At 42.6% G+C, this 21,289-nt stretch overlaps 1 protein-coding gene and 1 long non-coding RNA gene across 5 annotated transcripts; one reads left to right on the forward strand and one right to left on the reverse strand.

The window, feature by feature from the left end:
• Positions 1-659: 659 nt before the first annotated feature.
• LOC147023705 (uncharacterized) lies at positions 660-14,365 on the reverse strand. 2 transcript variants are annotated; one of them, XR_015060342.1, is made up of 4 exons: positions 14,179-14,365; positions 11,814-12,015; positions 5,103-6,015; positions 660-2,134 (listed from the first exon to the last, which is right to left on the reverse strand). It is a non-coding gene; the product is annotated as an uncharacterized LOC147023705 (long non-coding RNA). The 2 variants fall into 2 exon arrangements; XR_015060343.1 differs by lacking the exons at positions 11,814-12,015; positions 14,179-14,365 and adding an exon at positions 9,652-9,969.
• LOC147023706 (uncharacterized) lies at positions 13,167-19,869 on the forward strand. Of its 3 annotated transcripts, XM_085889456.1 has the most exons (9): positions 13,167-13,700; positions 15,123-15,222; positions 16,816-16,988; positions 17,533-18,073; positions 18,301-18,495; positions 18,625-18,768; positions 18,867-19,091; positions 19,209-19,307; positions 19,429-19,869. In XM_085889456.1, the coding sequence occupies exons 2-9, from the start codon at positions 15,166-15,168 to the stop codon at positions 19,453-19,455; spliced, it is 1,461 nt and encodes a 486-aa protein (XP_085745582.1). In that variant the 5' UTR covers positions 13,167-13,700; positions 15,123-15,165; the 3' UTR covers positions 19,456-19,869. The 3 variants fall into 3 exon arrangements, with proteins under 3 accessions (XP_085745582.1, XP_085745583.1, XP_085745581.1); XM_085889457.1 differs by lacking the exon at positions 15,123-15,222 and having other exon boundaries at positions 13,168-13,700; XM_085889455.1 differs by lacking the exon at positions 13,167-13,700 and having other exon boundaries at positions 14,836-15,222.
• The last annotated feature ends 1,420 nt before the right edge of the window (positions 19,870-21,289 follow it).

A 21,289-nucleotide genomic window follows, 5' to 3' on the forward strand; every position in this document is an offset into this window, starting at 1 on the left:
TCGGTTAAACGGTTAGCTCAAAGCAAGAGAATAAAATAGAATTCCAGAACAACTACAGAATTCCACAGCGATCACAACGAAACTTCAAAAGTCAAGATCAAGCCGAGAATTCCCCATCAACGGTGAAGTGAAGATCACCGTGCTTTTTATTCAAATGTTGGCCACATGGGTCGAAGGACTCACCTCGTGTTGAGTGGCCATGTTGTCCCAGTGTAAGAATGTGAACCCTTCAGGTTGAAGAATGCCATCAAGCTTATGGGCAGAGGTTTTTGCCAGGCATTGGGGAGCCACTAAAAATATCTCTGGACTTCAAATGAGCGGAATAGTGCCCACCTGGTCAACTCAACTTTTTCTCTCCAAATGTACAGAATCCGAATGTGAAGTATAAGTGATGTTTAAGGTGGAATGGCGAGCCATAGTTACGCAACGCATTCGTTTTTCTTTTTTTTTCAGCAGAGGAATGTGATTGTAAACAAAAACAGGGTCAGAGGAGGGAGAGTTGTGCAAAATATGGGGGAAGAAAGAGTGGGAGAAAAAGAGGAATGGAGGAAGCTTGAACAGCCTCGGGAGAGACTTAGTGAAGAGGCGGGGGTCATGTGACGGTTGTGGCCCGGGGTTGGAATTCGTGCACACCCTGAGGGAATGGAAGCACACACACATGGATATTATTTATTTATTTCGTGTTCTCTTTGGTGTTCGCTAAATCATATGAATGTGATCAATATGCATTGTGCATGTGTAAGCAGCACAAGTGTCTTTTCCTTTCCCCTTTCCATCCACCTCTTTTTCTCTATCTTTCCATCTCTTCCGTTTTACACCATTCTCTTCCATTCCTCACCATTCACGTTCATTGCTCGCCTGCTCACAAGCCCGTTCATTCATTTGCTCACATGGTAGCAGAATAATGGCGATGCCTGGCATGAGTTGAGACAGAAGTCGCTCAGGTAGAGGTTGTTTCGACCCTTTCATGCGCACACCACTTCACTTGACATGAATGGGGTATGGCAAGGACAACGGAAAATGGCCAGTGATGGGGAGGGGCAGGGTATATACCCAGATCAGTCGCAAAATATCTCGCTTCAACAAATGCCTGAGCGAGATCAGAGTTTTGAGAGCTTGTTCCCAGAGTCATTTTCCACTTTTCGCTTCATTCCACCAGAACAGATTTTCAAACCTCACTCGCCACACTTTCTCTTCCATCTCACGTCTTCCTCATTTTCACACGCCTTTACTCACATCGCTCCAGTGTTGTATTTTCCAGCGCTGCCTTCCAAACGCCAAAGCCTGCCAATATTTACACGGAACGAGCTGTCCTGAGGCCGCAGAACATCATGCTGGTCGGCCAGGTACCAACTCCGGACCCGAGACCACCGGGGTTCAGTTGCAAGGGTCGATACGATGCGCGACTTTGGGCAAGATAGTTTTGAACAGGAGCGATCTCAGGTGGGGTGAAGGCTCGACAAAGTCCCTCAAACTTTTTCTTATCAACCTCTTCATTCTCTTTCTCCCTCAACCCAACCTCTCTGTGTCTTCCTTCTGGATCCAGTATTGTAATTGTGTATCAAGTGATTGTTTGCAAGTGCTCCGGGGTTGCGTATGATCACGAGAGGGTAAGGGAGAATGTATACGTGTTTATAATATGCTTTACATGTGTTTGATATGTGTTCAACTTCTTGTAATTTCATGTATCATTTTCCTCACCATTTTCTGAGGTTAAAATCCCCACCCTGCCATTTGCTCTCCTCTGCATTCCTTTAATCATTCCTCCCATCGTTTTCCGCTCTTTCGATTCCCTTGCATGCTGTGGAGTAAATTCTTCAAGTGTTGAATGTGTTTTGATTTATCCTGCATAGTGTTGGACCGAATAGCATTCCCGGTGGGAAATATTGGTCTGAGTTCCCAATGGTAACGGAAGCCCACATCAAGCAGCATGCAACATTGCTTCACTCGGCCAAAGTAACCGCCGCGTTGTCGCAAGCACGATTCCCCATCCGCCATGCTTGATTCACTGGTTCGGTAAACCCACTTTGGGCGTGAGGATCCGGCCCGAGTTGAGGGTTGCAGTTGGCGTTTGTGGTTTCTCGTGACATGCCGCTGTCTTGGAGATCTCCAGAGGCGATGTCCATTGGAATATCTACAAAATAGAAGTTATCGTGAAAGAAACCAATGTATGCAAAGAAACCCATGTTCAAAAAGCATCAGCAGCAATAATCAGGTGTCACATGTCAGAAGTAGAATTATTTATGATCATGATTAAACGGACTGAATGTATCAAAGACGATATTTAAATTTTCTTTTCAAGCTTCCAATGCCATTAACTTGTTGAAGATTTGTATCCAAGTCATTCCAGAATTTGTGTTTTGTGGACACAAGAGATTTTTGTGTGAAAACAGTTCTGGTAAAAGGTAAATAAGGGTTTTCACTCTGTCTTGTTGGATAAGAGTGAATTTGGTTGTTTCTGATCAATAAAGATTCCATAGCATGCTTCACTCGGCCAAATTAACCGCCGCGTTGTCGCAAGCACGATTCCCCATCCGTCATGGTTGATTCACTGGCTCGGTAAACCCACTTTGGTCGTGGAAAATGATACACATCGGCATTCAATTGAAACATGAATTTACCTAAATTAAAATAAAAAAATCATCACCTTCCAGAACCTTTTTGTTGAGAAATAACACATCAGTGTGAGAATGAAAACCAGTATTAGTAACAATTCTGAGTGCTCGTTTTTGAATCAATAAAATTATCTCCCAATCGGTATTTGATACATTTCCCTCCCCCCCTCTCCCCAAGATAAAATTCCATAGTTTAAATAAGGGAGTCTCAGGGCAGAATATGACAGGTAATACATATACTGGGAAAAACCATAAACTTGTTTATAATACCAACATTTGGTGAGAGAAATTTGTGTCGATAATCGGAATATCCTTTTGATGATATTGTTGCGGATCTGGAAGGGATGAGCACACAGACATTCAGGTTCCTATAGATTAGTTATGTCGGTAAGTACATGTTTTGTAGTTCGTCCTTTTCCCTTGTTGATTGGGTAAATAAAGGCGCTGTGATTTGTATTAGGAAAGCCCCATCTTCAGCGCAGCCGCAAAATGCCCATTGGTTGTGGACACGCTGCAGAACAGCACAAGCCCTCAGCTCCCGGCATCCCCCGCGCGCTTAGTCGGGGAAAGGTGAAGCCCCCACCCACCAAGCCCTCTGCTCCCGGTATTCAGTGCACGCTCAGTCGGTGAAAGGTGAAGCCCCCACCCACCAAACCCTCTGCTCCCGGCATCCTCTGCACGCTCGCGCGGGGGGGGGGGGGGATGGAATGCGGCAGCCAACACCGACAGTTCATGAGTCACGCGGGAAGCGAGGCACGCCGGAGAGAAATAAAAAGGGAAGAGAGGGATGGAAACAGAGCTTCTACCAGCTTCTTCGAGCTTCTTCGAGCTTCTACCAGCTTCTTTGTGCTTTCTACCAGCTTCTTCTGGCTTTTTACCAGCTTCTACCGGCTTCTACCAGCTTCTTCGTGCTTTCTACCAGCTTCTTTGAGCTTCTACCAGCTTCTACTGGCTTCTACCAGCTTCTTCGAGCTTTCTCCCAGCTTCTTAGGGCTTTTTACCAGCTTCTTCCGGCTTCTACCATTTTCTTTATGCTTCTTCAAGCTTCAAGCCTCTTGTAGGTTCTCCAGGTGTTTTCCTCCTGTCGTCCTTCGTGGCTGGTTCTACGCTGGTCCGCCTGTGGTTCTGGTCGCGCACAAGTTCTGGGAAGTGCACACGGAGAGTCTTCTCCCGCCAACCGTCGCCCTGCCGACTTCGCTCACTTGGATTATCCGGATCGTGCTGGGGTCCAGTCGGCCCCGGGGACCTGGTCCTCGAAGACCGCATGAGGCGGGCAGGTCCAAGATAGGTCTCAATGAAGACCAGCTGGTCCGATCGTGTGTGTGTGTGTGTGTGTGTGTGTGTGTGTGTGTGTGTGTGTGTGTGTGTGTGTGTGTGTGTGTGTGTGTGTGTGTGTGTGTGTTCGTGGCGCCAGTCCAACAAGTCGTGAATTGTATAAGTGCCTGTATATACTTGCATTTCTTATAATCGGCAGTAGGCTTTGCTCGAGTCTCGTCCCCATCCCCCATTCATTGATTGCATGCCTACTGTAAATAAATTCCCCATTGTTTGAATGTCAACCTGCTCGTTTGTGTCATTTTCCCTGCATTGACTGCCACGGCACGTATTGGGAATTAACTGGCTTTTAAAGCAGATAAAAGTAAATCTGGTCCGACGGGACTTGGCGGTATCAATCCGCTCGGCTTCGCATAAGGAACGAGCACGCTGAAGCGGCTCGTTTTCGTCCAAGTCCCGTCGAGGGGTAAACTCTCGGTATTTCTGTCCGCGCAAATAGATAGGTAAATCGACAATTCGGCGATCGACCCTGTCGCACGTGGACAGAGTATTGACTGGTTTACGATGCGTTAAGGCATCCGGGGCTGGATTTCAGGGTTGGTCCGGAAAGTCACGACTGGATTGCCGCCTTCGGTGGGCGCGCGACCATGATTGGGCTGAAGCAGCCGTCCGCACGCCGAACGCGGCGGAAAACCATAACAATATATTATGATCAATGAACAAGCCAAGAAATGTAGTCGGGTCAAGTCTGTCTCGATGTATAAAATTAACACCAATATGTCCAGGAAGCTCTGTAATTGAATTGTGAACAAGCACTTAGTTACTTTAATCTACATGAAGAGAAATTATATTTGCCCCTATCCAATCATGAACAAGTTTGAATTCACCTTCTGCTGTGTCAACAAGGACATGAGGGTCTCGAAGTGATCAGAAAATATGTCAATTGTCAGTGAACCATACAAATGATAAGATGGACAAGGTGTGTATGTGTGTATGTGTGTGTGTGTGTGTGTGTGTGTGTGTGTGTGTGTGTGTGTGTGTGTGTGTGTGTGTGTGTGTGTGTGTGTGTGTGTGTGTGTGTCCTCCATAACTCCAAAGCCATGAAACCGAGCGGCCCAAAACTTTACATACATACTGAGGGAACTCCAAGGGAGTACATTATTAAAACTGGGTATTTGGGTAAATTCCAACACCCCTTAATTAACGGCTTACCTTCATGAAAGACATCCTTGATGAACCTGACTTCATCTTGGAGGGGTCTTTTGATTCGGCCTACTCAAAACGCCTTGCCTTGGAAACATGATCTTCTCTCACGTTATTTTCTTCTGTCAATTTGCGAAGACGAGCTTTCAACATGAGGTTGTCATGAAGGATACTTAGTTCTGATGTACATGAAAAATGGGAAAATGATGATGATTCCTGATTTTAAAGGCGATGACATATTTGTGAATATATTGTCGACTCGTAAATACAACGTGACACTTCACTTATTACATAACGAAGGGTCATTGATGTAACAGTCAGACAAAGATCTCCGCTAATCGGAGGTCACAGGAATTCATATATATATATATATATATATATATATATATATATATATATATATATATATATATATATATATATATATATATATATATATATATATATTGGAACCCAGGAAAGGTGTGGGAGGTTTGGAAGGGAGTCGGGGATGGAAGGGAGTCGGGTCATAATGACCCACATCTGACCTCGACTCGGCCGGCGAGAGTGATGTGAAGGATTTATTGGGAAAAGTGAGACAACCCAGAGAGTGCTTCTTATCGCCCCGGTTTGAAACAACAATCTGTGCAGGTAGACAAGAGTAAGACGAGCAAGGGTCTCGAATAGCGGTTTAACTCCGAGCAGGGCAACTCTGGACTGAAGATCTATCAAGCGATAACGAACATAAAGAACATGACATAATTCCTTTACAAAGGCATGTCCGTACAAATGGCGAATACATGAATTAGAAAGGTAAAGAAAGATAGAGGAGAGGGAGGGAATATTTGGGGGTTGCATTCTCAAGACATTCAGCAAACCAGCGAGTGAATCATGTCCATGGAGTCAAATGGCTGAAGGTCTTCGCTCCAGTCCATAATAAGACCTCAAGAAGGAAAGACACAGATAACAAGTTCTCATAAAATGAGTTATCATCAATAACATTTATCATAAATAACATCAAGATGAATCAATTCAATAAATATTTCGTCATTTGAAAAACACATTCAGTGATTAACTGAGACTACAATTGTTATAAATGTCACATTCAAGCAGATTGATTATAAAAACAACAAAAAAGGAAAATCCACTTCAACAGAAGGGAAAAGGGGGTGGGGTGTGAAGAGGGAAGGGAGGGGTGTGAGGAGGGAAGGGAGGGGTGTGAGGAGGGAAGGGAGGGGTGTGAGGAGGGAGGTGCAAGGGAGAGACAGACATGTGGGAAGAGATGTTGCATTTTACGAGAGAGAGAGGGTTAAAAAAGAGGGAACACAATGTTCCCGTTTGCGTTTTTCCATTTCAACTTTTCAGGCTTCATCGTTTCAGTTTCAGGCTGTTATCAACATTTTTTTTGTGATTTTGCCTGTTGTGGCAGGCATTTTGGACGCCATCTTGGATTTTTAAGAATGTCAACAGAAGCCCAATTATCAGAAACGAGTAACTAATGATCAGGAGCCAAATGCCAATGATTATTTTTCCAGTTTGCCACATTTTTGAGATGTTGTATACCGTATTCCATGATTTTACCCATTTTGGCGGCCATTTTGGACGCCATCTTGAATATCGCCAGAATGCTTGAAAATTTGCTTTTGTTGACATCTCAAATATGTGACAGGGCCATAAAAGGAAGTTTAAAAAGTTGGTTTGGTAGAGTCCTTGGGGTGGGGTAGGGGGGGAGGGGGTGCATGAATACCCTCCGTGGATACTTGACGAGAGTGTATTCTGTTGAAAACAATTTCCTTCAATACACGGACTCTTCCAAACAAGTGAATGTACCTGAGATCACATTGGAGCCATCACCGAAACCTTTTTTGAAAGTACAGTCAAGGACAGGGATTTCACTCCTGATGGATATTTTGCATTTCACAAGAACAGGAACCTGAAATTTTATAGTGAAGGCTCCAAAGCTGCAGAAACCCATGGTGGGGTCTCATTGTTGACGAAAAGGAATTCATCACCAACTTACATTGTTCATTGTCTGCCACCTGAATGGACACCTCACCGTGATTAAGGGCAGCAACGGCAGAAGCCATGTGCTATGCAAGACCTTCAACAGGTAAACATTTTTCAATACCTTTTGACAGGTGGGGTGAACACACTGGGTGCAAACACAGCCAACCCCAAGATCATAACAATAAGTTAAAATAAATTTTGGAACTTTGTCTTTCACCGACATTGCTGTAAATACTTCCTTCGATGAAGAAGAACATCCTTAATTGTGGAGATAATTGTAATTATAATTTTTGAGGGAAGGTGAATTATTGACATGGTCATCCCCATGCAGAATATATAACAAGAACTTTAACTCCCTTTGCTTGGATGAGATCACCTGATTCACCTTTTCATCGATTACCTGCTCCATCCATGCATTTCCTTCTGTGGTCTTTTCTGAACAAGTTATCAAACTGATGAAGAAATCAATGTATTTAATCTTTCATATTTCTGTTGTTTCTTTTTTCCCCAAAGGCCCCTCAGAAGAGATGCTCCTTCCTGCTTACCTGAAACCATCCTTCCGGTTGGAATGTAAGTTGCCAAGATTATTGTCTTGCATCACAAATTATTCCAAACTTTGCCGAAACTACATGTTCTTCACCTGCATCATGTCCCATTTTGTCTGTGCCTCAGAAGTGTTGAGGACAAACCAATATTTTGCTGAACATGAATCCAGACAAGCATCAAACAAATGTTCCAGTTGGTGGAAGTCTGGTATGAGTGTTAATGTATACGTATCAAAGTCATTGCCTCCACCTGGATGATTGGTTCACGAGCGCCAGCCAGAGTGACCACCATATTTGTTGTGTCTGTGTGTCTGTATGTATGTCTGTCTTTCTGTCCAGAGCACAACTTCATGGGATGTGATCCGATTTGGATGAAACTTGAATATGATGTTGATATCCATGCCTCGTTTTGTCTTCCTGGCGATGGGTGTCCCACACCCATTGTGGGCGGAGCCACGCCAACTTGTAATTTTTGTTTTTTCTCGATTTTTAATCGAAATTCCCGCTCGAGAAATTGTGCACATTGGCCATATGTACAATATATAAAAAATTCAGTTTGATTCGGTCAATTTTGATGGAGAAGATAGGTTTTGAAGAAATGGGTGGGAGTTTTGCACCAAAGGTCATAATCCTTGACCTTTAAGGGCCACAAAGGTCAAATTTTCAAAGTTGTGGGAATCGAACCGGGTTTTCGACCTTCTTCGACAAACTAACTCCAATAAGCTATCGCACGTATCCTGTTTCCTTGTTTTAATGTCCACAACATTGTTTTGTGACCTTTGAAGGTTATGCAAAGGTCAAATTTTGAAAGTTGTTGAACGAAACTGGGGTTTCGACATTTTGCAGCTAATAACCTTTCACTCGTACCACATCATGTTGATCATTTTTATAGCGAACGCAGTGAGCTGCATACTTAACGCGTGCACGTGAGAGAATAGGAAACAACAACAACAACACAATACCCTGGCAATTGTGAATCCGTGTCGTTCGCTCTGACCTTTTGCTTCCGGTTGTTTTTAAACGCTGTGCGGTGTATAAACACGATTGGGTTTTATTTCTATCTTGTGAATATTACTTAACGCGTGCACATGTGAGAATAGGAAACAACAAAAACAACACAATACCCTGGCAATTGTGAAACCGTGTCATTGCCAATGACCATTTTGCTTCTGTTTTTTTTTTTGCTTCTGTTTTATTTTGTTTCCGGTGTTTGTCATGGGGAATGATGCATGCCGGGAGATAAAGGCATCGTCGGAGACATGAATGACCCAAATAATATCACACATGGTGTATATTTCCTCCACTGATTTTAATAAAGATATCTCTCGCATCATCAAAAAATAATTTTTAATCGTGATTTACGTTATTTGATCGCTGATCCCGAATCCAGGCCGAAGTAACCGGAAATTGCGTATTCAGTTGTGAACCAGTTATAGGTGATGTCAGAAGCGAATGTAAGAAGTATACTACGTTCGCTTCTAGTATTAATTTTTTTAGATGAGATCCTGTTCTCGGCGGTGTAGTTGTTGTTGTGAAGGTAAAGTTGAGGTAATATTTATTTTTTCGATGAGATCCTGTTCTAGGCGGTGTAGTTGTTGTTGTGAAGGTAAAGTTGAGGTAATATCTATTTTTTCAGATGAGATCCTGTTCCAGGCGGTGTAGTTGTGAAGGTAATGTTGAGGAATTTTTTTTTTCAGAAGAGATCCTGTTCTCGGCGGTGCAGTTGTTAATGTGAAGGTAATGTTGAGGTATAATGTCGAGGTAATATTTATTTTTGCACATGAGATCCTATTCTCGGCGGTGTAGTTGTTGTTGTGAAGGTAATGTTCAGGTACTATTTATTTTTTTCAAGGCAAAAAGACTTTAATTTGATATATTTAAGAAGCGAATGCAAGAAGAACTCGACGTTCGCTTCTCGTCTTTGTCTATTCCACATTAACTTGGTCAAAAATTATCACATTGTCTCATCCTTGACTTCTGAAACAATCCACATCGTCAAATATCGCTCGTGAACCATTGTCGCCTACCGGCTTGTCTTCTTCTTCTTTAGTTTTACCACACCCGATACACCGCCAGAAGTACCTCCACGCTGCTACACCGCGCCATGCACTCCACCCCCATTTTGCCGCCTGCAGGAGACTCAGGACTCCATGTTGGGCCAGACCGGAAGTGACGTTTCTTCGCAATCACGGAGCTCAACCAACCACAATCAGCAATCATCATACGTGACACCGCCCTCAATGTCCTCCACCGCATTACACCGCCCTATGTTCCCCCATTCCCCTACACCACCCTATGTACCCCCATTTCCGCTACACCGCCTTATGTTCCCCCATTCCCCTGCACCGCCCTAATCCACGTGAAAATCTCGTTTATTTATAATCCTCATTGTGTTTCATCATCCCTGCCCTGAAGACATGAAGCCAATCGATTCTCTGTGATGAAATCGCCATTTTTAACCTGAATCCAGAAAATAAACGGGATTTTTATTTTTGAATTTAAAACACAAAACAATTCACACCGAGTTGATCCTTGTTGTAAATTTTAATTTAATTTAAACAAACTTTCAAACATTCGAACTTGTGCTTTGTTTCACTTGAGTGTGGGTTTTGTCAGTTTGTGAAGAACAGTAAATGAAAACAAATATTACAAGTAAACGCACAGACGTTTATCGTGACGCACAGACGTTGATGGTGACGCACAAACGTTCATCATGACGCACAGACGTTCATTGTGACGCACAGACGTTCATTGTGACGCACAGTGCAGATTCCACGACAGACTCGTTCACAGCGACAGAAGCAAGTTTACAAGCTCTGACAATGTGGACGCTGATTGGGATCATTTGTATCTTCATCTTCAGACTTTTTTCTTGGGGAATTGTCCAGCTGAACTCAGAACGGGAAATGTTTGTGTCTGCGAATCAGACTCGTCACGGACGATGGATTCTCAAGTCAAAACGGGTGAGGGGTAACCATGGGAACATGGGAGGGGGTGAGCTGGGGTTCATGGAGAGAAGAGAAAGTAAAATAAACTAAAGTACAGAACGACAACAAAAATATTTAATTCAGTTTTACATTTTGTGAACTTTCACTTTTCATGCTTCTCCTTTCCATTTGTGACTGCTCACCTTTTACCAATGTGACGTTCATGTAGATTGATTCGGTTTGTGAACAGTGATCAGTAAGTCTGTGGCCTCACTAAAATGTCATTGTGAAAGCCCCCTGAGGGGGAAACTTGGAGGTTATTTGGCTTGAGATTCCTTTTTTTTTCACTGTGTTTCTGGTGAGGATTTGGTGAATTTACATTTTCAAATCTCCACAGACAGTGCAGCTGTGAGGGTACGAGAGCATCCCAAAATCAGACTTTTTTCTGTGGAAACTGATGAGGTCTTTGATATATAAAAATTGTGTAAATGTAAAATTCAAATTAACATCTCCTGACAAAATTTGGGGCCACAATCAACCCCATACCTGGAGTTAACTTAATGGTTGGAGTGGTGGGCTTGGGATCCCACGATCCTCAGTTCAAACCCTCCTCGGATGTATAATTAATACCAGGTGGGGTTGACTCTGCCTGTCATCCTTCGGAGGTCGGCAAAATGAGTGCCTCCATGCTGGTGTACTGTGTCGGAGTGGTGACCCGTCCAGCATTGTGTTCAAAAGCCAAGGACTCTGCTTCAGCAGCACCAACGCTCTGCACAGAGTATGGTCCCACTGGATGGATGGAATCACCCCCGTAAATCAATGATGTAAGGACTTGGTTGTTGCTGAACTCGGTGTCCTGGTTCAATGAGGTGACTCCAGGATTCACAATTGTAAATATTAATCACAAAATTATAACCGAGGGGGTTTTACAAATCATTGTTATTGTAGCACCAGGCATTCATCACCAGGGATATCCAAGTATCGAAAGGTGTCAGATTTTAAAAACTATAATTTTAGTTATCTCACTATAACTGAACCTACACCACCGATTGGTTAAACTTCCAAAAATCCAGGCTGACTGCAAACCTCCATCTTGCTCCTTACTCATCCCGTCAGTAGAACTGCATTCCAGAGGTTGTGATTTCCCACTCTTCCCTGCAGGTTCTTCAGCAGATAGTGAACCCTTATCTCATGTCATCCTCCCCATTTTGACCGACCATCTTTATTACCCCCCATTAACGCTCCAAGCCTGACCCCCTTACTTGCAGATTGCAGTGTTCCCTTTCCCTCCTCTCACTCTTCTCTCCTCCTTTCCTGTTTGTCATTCCTTCCTTGATGGATCCAGGAGTTGCTGTGCTTCCCAAATGACAGCTCGTACTCTCAATCACCTTGCAGTTCCATGAGCCTCGATCGTGTTGAGTAAAAAAAATGGACGAGTTTCATATCAAATGCAGAAATGACAAACTGTTGAAAGATGGAGTAGGAAAGAAAGAAAGAGTTGATTTTTAGGGTGTTGAAAATGTCAATTGATTATAAAATATAATTTGTGGTGTTTGGTGGATAAAACCCACTTTCATCACATTTAATTTCTATCCTGACACTGCTGTCCATGTCCACGTGCACAACAACAACAACAACAACAACACAATACCCCTGGCTATTTGGAATCCGTGTTGTTAGCTATGACCTTTTGCTTCCGGTTGTTATTAAACGCTGTGCGGTGTATAAACACGATTGGGTTTAATTTCTATCTTGTGAATATTACTTAACGCGTGCACATGAGAGAATAGGAAACAACAAAAACAACACAATACCCTGGCAATTGTGAATCCGTGTCGTTGCCAATGACCATTTTGCTTCTGTTTTTTTTTTTTGCTTCTGTTTTATTTTGTTTCCGGTGTTTGTCATGGGGAATGATGCATGCCGGGAGATAAAGGCATCGTCGGAGACATGAATGACCCAAATAATATCACACATGGTGTATATTTCCTCCACTGATTTTAATAAAGATATCTCTCGCATCATCAAAAAATAATTTTTAATCGTGATTTCCGTTATTTGATCGCTGATCCCGAATCCAGGCCAAAGTAACCGGAAATTGCGTATACAGTTGTAAACAAGTTATAGGTGATGTCAGAAGCGAATGTAAGAAGTATACTACGTTCGCTTCTAGTATTAATTTTTTCAGATGAGATCCTGTTCTCGGCGGTGTAGTTGTTGTTGTGAAGGTAAAGTTGAGGTAATATTTATTTTTTCAGATGAGATCCTGTTCAAGGCGGTGTAGTTGTTGTTGTGAAGGTAATGTTGAGGTAATATTAATTTTTTTAGAAGAGATCCTGTTCTAGGCGGTGTAGTTGTTGTTGTGAAGGTAAAGTTGAGGTAATATTTATTTTTTCGATGAGATCCTGTTCTCGGCGGTGTAGTTGTTGTTGTGAAGGTAAAGTTGAGGTAATATTTATTTTTTTAGAAGAGATCCTGTTCTAGGCGGTGTAGTTGTTGTTGTGAAGGTAAAGTTGAGGTAATATTTATTTTTTCGATGAGATCCTGTTCTCGGCGGTGTAGTTGTTGTTGTGAAGGTAATGTTGAGGTAATATTTATTTTTTCGATGAGATCCTGTTCTAGGCGGTGTAGTTGTTGTTGTGAAGGTAAAGTTGAGGTAATATTTATTTTTTCGATGAGATCCTGTTCTCGGCGGTGTAGTTGTTGTTGTGAAGGTAAAGTTGAGGTAATATTTATTTTTTCAGATGAGATCCTGTTCTAGGCGGTGTAGTTGTTGTTATGAAGGTAAAGTTGAGGTAATATTTATTTTTTTTAGATGAGATCCTGTTCTCGGCGGTGTAGTTGTTGTTGTGAAGGTAAAGTTGAGGTAATATTTATTTTTTTTAAATGAGATCCTGTTCTCGGCGGTGCAGTTGTTGTTGTGAAGGTAAAGTTGAGGTAATATTTTTTTTTTTTAGATGAGATCCTGTTTTAGGCGGTGTCATTGTTGTTGTGAAGGTAATATTGAGGTATAATGTTGAGGTAACATTAATTTTTTAAGATGAGATCCTGTTCGAGGCGATGTAGTTGTTGTTGTGAGGTAATATTTCTTTTTTCAGATGAGATTTCAGATGAGATGAGATCCTGTTCTCAGCGGTGTCGTTGTGAAGGTAATATTTTTTTTCGATGAGATCCTGTTCTCGGCCGTGTAGGTGTTGTGAAGGTAATGTTGAGGAATTTTTTTTTTCAGATGAGATCCTGTTCTCGGCGGTGTAGTTGTTGTTGTGAAGGTAATGTCGAGGTTATATTTATTTTTGCACAAGAGATCCTGTTCGTGGCGGTGCAGTTGTTAATGTGAAGGTAATGTTGAGGTATAATGTCGAGGTTATATTTATTTTTGCACATGAGATCCTATTCTCGGCGGTGTAGTTGTTGTTGTGAAGGTAATGTTCAGGTACTATTTATTTTTTCAAGGCAAAAGACTTTAATTTGATATATTTAAGAAGCAGAATGCAAGAAGAACTCGACGTTAAACTTCTCGGCTTTGTCTATTCCACATTAACTTGGTCAAAAATTATCACTGTCTCATCCTTGACTTCTGAAACAATCTACATCGTCAAATACCGCTCGTGAATCATCGTCGCCTACCGGCTTGTCTTCTTCTTCTTTAGTTTTACCACACACGATACACCGCCGGAAGTACCTCCACGCTGCTACACCGCCCCATGCACTCCACCCCCGTTTTGCCGCCTGCAAGAGACTCAGGACTCCATGTTGGGCCAGACCGGAAGTGACGTTTATTCGCAATCACGGAGCACAACCAACCACAATCAGCAATCATCATACGTTACACAGCCCTCAATGTCCTCCACCTCATTACACGGCCCTATGTTCCCCCATTCCCCTACACCACCCTATGTTCCCCCATTCCCCTACACCACCCTATGTTCCCCCATTCCCCTACACCACCCTATGTTCCCCCATTCCGCTGCACCGCCCGAATCCACGTGAAAATCTCGTTTATTAATAATCCTCATTGTGTTTCATCATCCCTGCCCTGACGACATGAAGCCAATCGATTCTCTGTGATGAAATCGCCATTTTTAACCTGAATCCAGAAATTAAACGGGATTTTTAATTTTGAATTTAAAACACAAAACAATTGACACCGAGTTGATCCTTGTTGTAAAATTTTAATTTAATTTAAACAAACTTTCAAACATTCGAACTTGTGCTTTGTTTCACTTGAGTGTGGGTTTTGTCACTTTGTGAAGAACAGCAAATGAAAACAAATATTACAAGAAAACGCACAGACGTTTATGGTGACGCACAGACGTTGATGGTGACGCAAAGACGTTCATGGTGACGCACATACGTTTATGGTGACACACAGACGTTTATGGTGACGCACAGCCGTTCATCGTGACGCACAAACGTTCATCGTGACGCACAAACGTTCATTGTGACGCACAGACGTTCATTGTGACGCACAGCGCGGATTCCACGACAGAGTCGTTCACAGCGACAGAAGCAAGTTTACAAGCTCTGACAATGTGGACGCTGATTGGGATCATTTGTATCTTCATCTTCAGACTTTTTTCTTGGGGAATTGTCCAGCTGAACTCAGAACGGGAAATGTTTGTGTCTGCGAATCAGACTCGTCACGGACGATGGATTCTCAAGTCAAAACGGGTGAGGGGTAACTATGGTAACATGGGAGGGGGTGAGCTGGGGTTCATGGATAGAAGAGAAAGTAAAATAATCTAAAGTACAGAACGACAACAAAAATATTTAATTCAGTTTTACATTTTGTGAACTTTCACTTTTTACGTTTCTCCTTTCCATTTGTGACTGCTCACCTTTTACCAATGTGACGTTCATGTAGATTGATTCGGTTTGTGAACAGTGATCAGTAAGTCTGTGGCCTCACTAAAATGTCATTGTGAAAGCCCCCTGAGGGGGAAACTTGGAGGTTATTTGGCTTGAGATTCCTTTTTTTATCACTGTGTTTCTGGTGAGGAATTGGTGAATTTACATTTTCAAATCTCCACAGACAGTGCAGCTGTGAGGGTACGAGAGCATCCCAAAATCAGACTTTTTTCTGTGTAAACTGATGAGGTCTTTGATATATAAAAATTGTGAAAATGTAAAATTCAAATTAACATCTCCTGACATCATGTGGGGCCACAATCAACCCCATACCTGGAGTTAACTTAATGGTTGGAGTGGTGGGCTTGGGATCCCACGATCCTCAGTTCAAACCCTCCTCGGTTGTATAACTAATACCAGGTGGGGTTGACTCTGCCTGTCATCCTTCGAAGGTCGGCAAAATGAGTGCCTCCATGCTGGTGTACTGTGTCGGAGTGGTGACCCGTCCAGCATTGTGTTCAAAAGCCAAGGACTCTGCTTCAGCAGCACCAACGCTCTGCACAGAGTATGGTCCCACTGGATGGATGGAATCACCCCCGAAAATCAATGATGTAAGGACTTGGTTATTGCTGAACTCGGTGTCCTGGTTCAATGAGGTGACTCCAGGATTCACAATTGCAAACATTAATCAGAAAATTATAACCGAGTGAGTTTTACAAATCAGAGTTATTGTAACACCAGGTATTCATCACCAGGGATATCCAAGTATCTAAAGGTGTCAGATTTTAAAATTATAATTTAAATTATCTCACCATAACTGAACCTACACCACCGAATGGTTAAACTTCCCAAAATCCAGGCTGACTGCAAACCTCCATCTTGCTCCTCACTCATCCCGTCTGCACCACTGCATTCCAGAGGTTGTGATTTCCCACTCTTCCCTGCAGGTTCTTCAGCAGACAGTGAACCGTTATCTCATGTCAACCTCCCCATTTTGACCCACCATCTTTATTACCCCCCATTAACGCTCCAAGCCTGACCCCCTTACTTGCAGATTGCAGTGTTCCCTTTCCCTCCTCTCACTCTTCTCTCCTCCTTTCCTGTTTGTCATTCCTTCCTTGATGGATCCAGGAGTTGCTGTGCTTCCCAAATGACAGCTCGTACTCTCAATCACCTTGCAGTTCCATGAGCCTCGATCGTGTTGAGTAAAAAAAATGGACGAGTTTTATATCAAAGGCAGAAATGACAAACTGTTGAAAGATGGAGTAGGAAAGAAAGAAAGAGTTGATTTTTAGGGTGTTGAAAATGTCAATTGATTATAAAATATAATTTGTGGTGTTTGATGGATAAAACCCACTTTCATCACATTTAATTTCTATCCTGACACTGCTGTCCATGTCCACGTGCTGTACGCAGATCATCCAATCCAAGTACCTTCACCTGGGGAATATCAATGAACAAGCCAGGCAGATGCAATGGATTGGGCTTACCTGGTTCAGCCTTGTGTTGATCGTAATCATTGCGGTCATCACCGCATGGTCTCGTGGCTGGTTCAGAAAGAAGAGAAATAAAAAGTGCCTCATTTCACGGTAAAGAGCGATGTGTCACATGTTTAGTTTTGGAATCTCTCACTCAGCTTGTCCTCCACCTCATCAAGGTTCTGGTCTTTCTTCGTTTCCTTCCTTTGTCCCAGTTTCTGAGCCCGTCCCTCATGCAGCAGGTCATGGGGTTGTGTGTGTGTGTGTGTGTGTGTGTGTGTGTGTGTGTGTGTGTGTGTGTGTGTGTGTGTGTGTGTGTGTGTGTGTGTGTGTGTGTGTGTGTGTGTGTGTGTGTGTGTGTGTGTGTGTGTGCGCGCGTGTGCAGGTCATTTACCAATTGATATTTTGTCATCAAATCTTCAACAAACCTTTCTTCTGAAAACATGAAGAACACTGTTTAATAAAATGTATAAATATAAATACACACACAGTTTATATTTTCTATCCATTGTTTTGATTGTTTATTTTGAGTGCGGTACAAAGTGGATGCGGACGGGCTTTGTGTTATGGGATGCTTTCTCGTTGTCGTTTTGTTCTTTCTGAAGTTACTATTCTTCCCAGTCGAGTCTCATTCAGGAAATATTCTCTTTTGTAGAAGTTACAGGATGATGATAGAACAGCTGCGAGACATGAACATCAAGCTGATCAGCCACCTGGAGCACCAAGAGATGGAGCAACAGCAGAACCAGGCCGAGCAAATGATACTACATGAGCTTCTTGCCCAGCACGAGCACGTAAACTCTGAAAATTTTGCGATTATTGCAAAAGAAAATCAAGAATTGAAAGAAATTCTCCAAAACCTAAATGTGAATCTGCTGCAAGTACATGAAGTGGCACATCAGCATCAACAGCAAAATGAGGACCACAAAATGAAGGAGCAGCAGTTTCACGAGAAACAAGAGGAAACCAACAAACAATGTGAAAAACTTGCACGTGGAAACAAAGACCTGAACGAGGAGGTCCAGCAGCTGAAGAGCAAGCTGATACTTCTTGAGGAACAGCAGAAGCAGCTCGATCATGAAAATGTCCAGGAACATAATTTGAAAATGGAGGAGAGTCAACACCACAACAACTCTCCAGGAGCCTCCCGGCACTGTGTGGACACCCCAAATCAAGAAGGTTTCCATCCTCGACCGGTAAATATCACTCATTGTTGATAATCAACATGTGTGGGTGGTTTCACATTTGGGTAAATTAAAAATCCTTTTCTCGAGCAATGCACGAAGTTCTGAATGAAATCACAACTTTGATAAACAACCAACTCGGTTTTCACAACTAAAAGTCTCAAGCTTTGTAAACCTCAAAACTTTCACAACTTTACTTTGTCACTCAGACCTTGACTTCTGTTGTTTCTCTCGCTCAGGATCTTCTCAAACTCTTTGGCACTTTGCTAAACAAAATGACCCCAGATAACTATCACCATCTTCTTGCAATGATCATGGCTCTAAACATCACGTCCACACATTTTGAGAGAATGGTTCAGATGATCGTTTGTCAAGCTATCGCCATGCCCAAACATTCAGCGGTCTATGCAAGTTTATGCCAACACCTCACCAAGGTGAGGAGCTTTAAACACTGATGGAGGTCACATGTTGGAACATCCTGGGCTTATTGAACACTTTAGCTCTTTTTCACATTCTCAGACCCTTCTACCCACCATGTCACCACCCTGCTTTGTCTTTCACAGATTGAAGTACCAATGGGGGACACAGCCAGAACATTTGAGACCTTTCAGCAAATTTTGCTCAAACATTGCGAGGAGGAGTATTGCAAGAGTCTTGCTGGAATCAGCTGCATATGCGACATCAAGAGCGTTGAAGCCTCCAGATTGGTTAACTTGGGAAAATGGGTGATAATTGAAAAATTGTCCAAAAAATGGGAATTTTGATCACACACTGACGTCGTCTTTCAACATTTCTTTTTGTCCAGGTAAACGAGGATGAACTGTGCACCCTCTTGATATCCAGAAAATGCTCCTTGGGAATCATCCGATTCATTGGGGAGCTCTATAAACTCGGTGCCGTCAACACCAACACCATCGTGCATATTCTGGCCGAGTTGCTCAGAGATGGAAGAAACCAATCTGTGGAATACATCTGTTGCATGTTGAATACCGTGGGAAAGGAACTTACTTCTGACTTGACGGATAACGTGGTAGATATTATATTCTGATCTATGACAGACATGTTCAATTCCACTTGGGATTTTCATGAAGATCCATCACATAGCTTTTCGTGTCGATGACTTGCCAATTATTTTGTTCCTCAACAGATGGATGAATATTTCCACCATTTGGAGTTAATTCTGAACGAAGGAAAGTTGTCAGCTCGCATTCTGTTGATATTGCAACGATTTGTGTTTCACCGCAAGGTAAATGCCTCACTCTCCCTTTTCTAACCACAATAACCTTCCTGCCACAGACATCTGCAAACTATTCAGTATATCCGACTATCCGTGTCAACCCATGTCTGACATGTCTTTCCTTAAACAGCGCAACTGGGTTCCATTGAAACAGTGAAGATCCCTAAACACCAGCTGAAAAACAAAGGACCGGAAGATGTCGATCAGCACGGTGGAAGACCGACATGATTGTGGACTGTATGGTCTCGAAAAAAAACACAACCTCGAGGCCCACCCCTCACCTTCACAGGTTGTCTGAACTGCTTCCAGATTCAGTCTCAACTCACCTGAATTAGTTACCTGAACTGAATCTAGTTTCTGTCATCGTGGAAGATCGTTGATTGTTGCATTCTTCCTTCCACCCTTCAATCTGTGTCTGCATATCATATTCAACTCAGAAATGCTCAACATCTCGACCTCCCTCGGTGAAACACTCAAAAGTACAAAAATTCCATCATTCCTTTTTTCACCGAAATACTTAATTCTGTTCTGAGGATGTTTATATCAATTACATGTTTCATATTAGTTTGAATTGTGTTTTTGTTATTCCCCGCCGCGTGGCGGAAGGGGGATATTGTTATCACCCGGTCGTCAGGCTGTCCGTCCGTCCGGGCGTCAACATTTATAGCTGTGAGTGTGATAACTCATAAACTGTTTGCCATATCGATTTGAAATTTGGTTCACACATGTACCACCTGAAAAGGAAGAACCCCATTGATTTTGGGCGTGGCCGGATCCAAGATGGCCGACTGGGGCCGCCATTTTGAAAAAAATGTTTTTCGTAATAAATGGAAAACCGCTCATCTGATTTTAATTATTTTTGGTTCCTACGTTCCTCACCCCTGGGGAACTTTTTCGAGATGATGAACAAATGGTGTCTTGTTTCCAATTCTCCTCCCTCATTATCTGGAATATGGATGACCTTTTTCCTTCAATGGCGGGGATTCCCCATCTCTGATGGTATATTTTTGTCTATGATCTTGTTGATTTAGATTTGTTTAAATATAATTTTTCTTCGATTTTGATGTCACCCTTGTATCTTTGTATCTATCAATCTTCTGTTTGGCTTTACCAAGGATGTTTTCTTGAAAAAACCGAAATGATGATGATGATCAGCTCACCGTAAACAGTCAGTCGACTGAATTTCCTCCAAAATGTCAGCTCACTTTCACCGATTGGCGAAACTGCCTCCACATTGAATCTCAGCTCTACTGACTCTCGTTTCTGCCACCAGTTAGTTCACTTCAGTCAGATGTTCTTTCTCCAAAATCTCAGCTCACCTTAACCAGTTGGCTAAACTGCCTCAAGATTCGTGTATTACCGAAACTCAACCGGTCAGCTGTGCTCAATTTGGTTTCTCTCAACAACTCACCTTAAAGAGTCCACTGAACTTCCTCTAATATGTCAACTCACCTTAACCAGTTGGCTGAGCTGCCTCAAGATTCAGTCTTACCTCAAATTTAGCAGTCAGGTGAAGTGCCTCCAAATACACCTAAATTCACCTTTACCAGTCAGCTGAGCTGCACCTCATTTCTGGACTCAGCTCATCTTCAACAATGCTGAACAATCTCATGAGATAATCCGACAAGGTATCATTCAAAGGATTCCTCTTGATGTGGAAATGGCTGGGAAGAGGCGGAATGAGAAACGGAAACGGGAAGATGATGAAGGTTCCAGTGAAGAGCACAGTATTGACCAGGTAATGTAAAACCAGGTAATAAACTTTGAATGATTCCATAGTGATTGTTCATTTGATGGTATTATCTGTGTGAGCAAACAATGGCTGATATTTTATAAAATGTACAAGTGAATGTTTACAGATGCTGACAGGAAACTTCATGTCCCCTTCGATACGACCACGTGTGCTTGATATTGTATCCTTCATGTGAAGCACATTTTATACGACACTTGACGTTTGTCACCTAAGAATCATCATCTCCTCCACTGGGTGT

The sequence above is a fragment of the Eptatretus burgeri genome, chromosome 7 (genome assembly GCF_056783735.1).
Source record: "Eptatretus burgeri isolate ZD-2024b chromosome 7, Ebu_testis_v1, whole genome shotgun sequence".
NCBI classification, from domain to species: domain Eukaryota; kingdom Metazoa; phylum Chordata; class Myxini; order Myxiniformes; family Myxinidae; genus Eptatretus; species Eptatretus burgeri.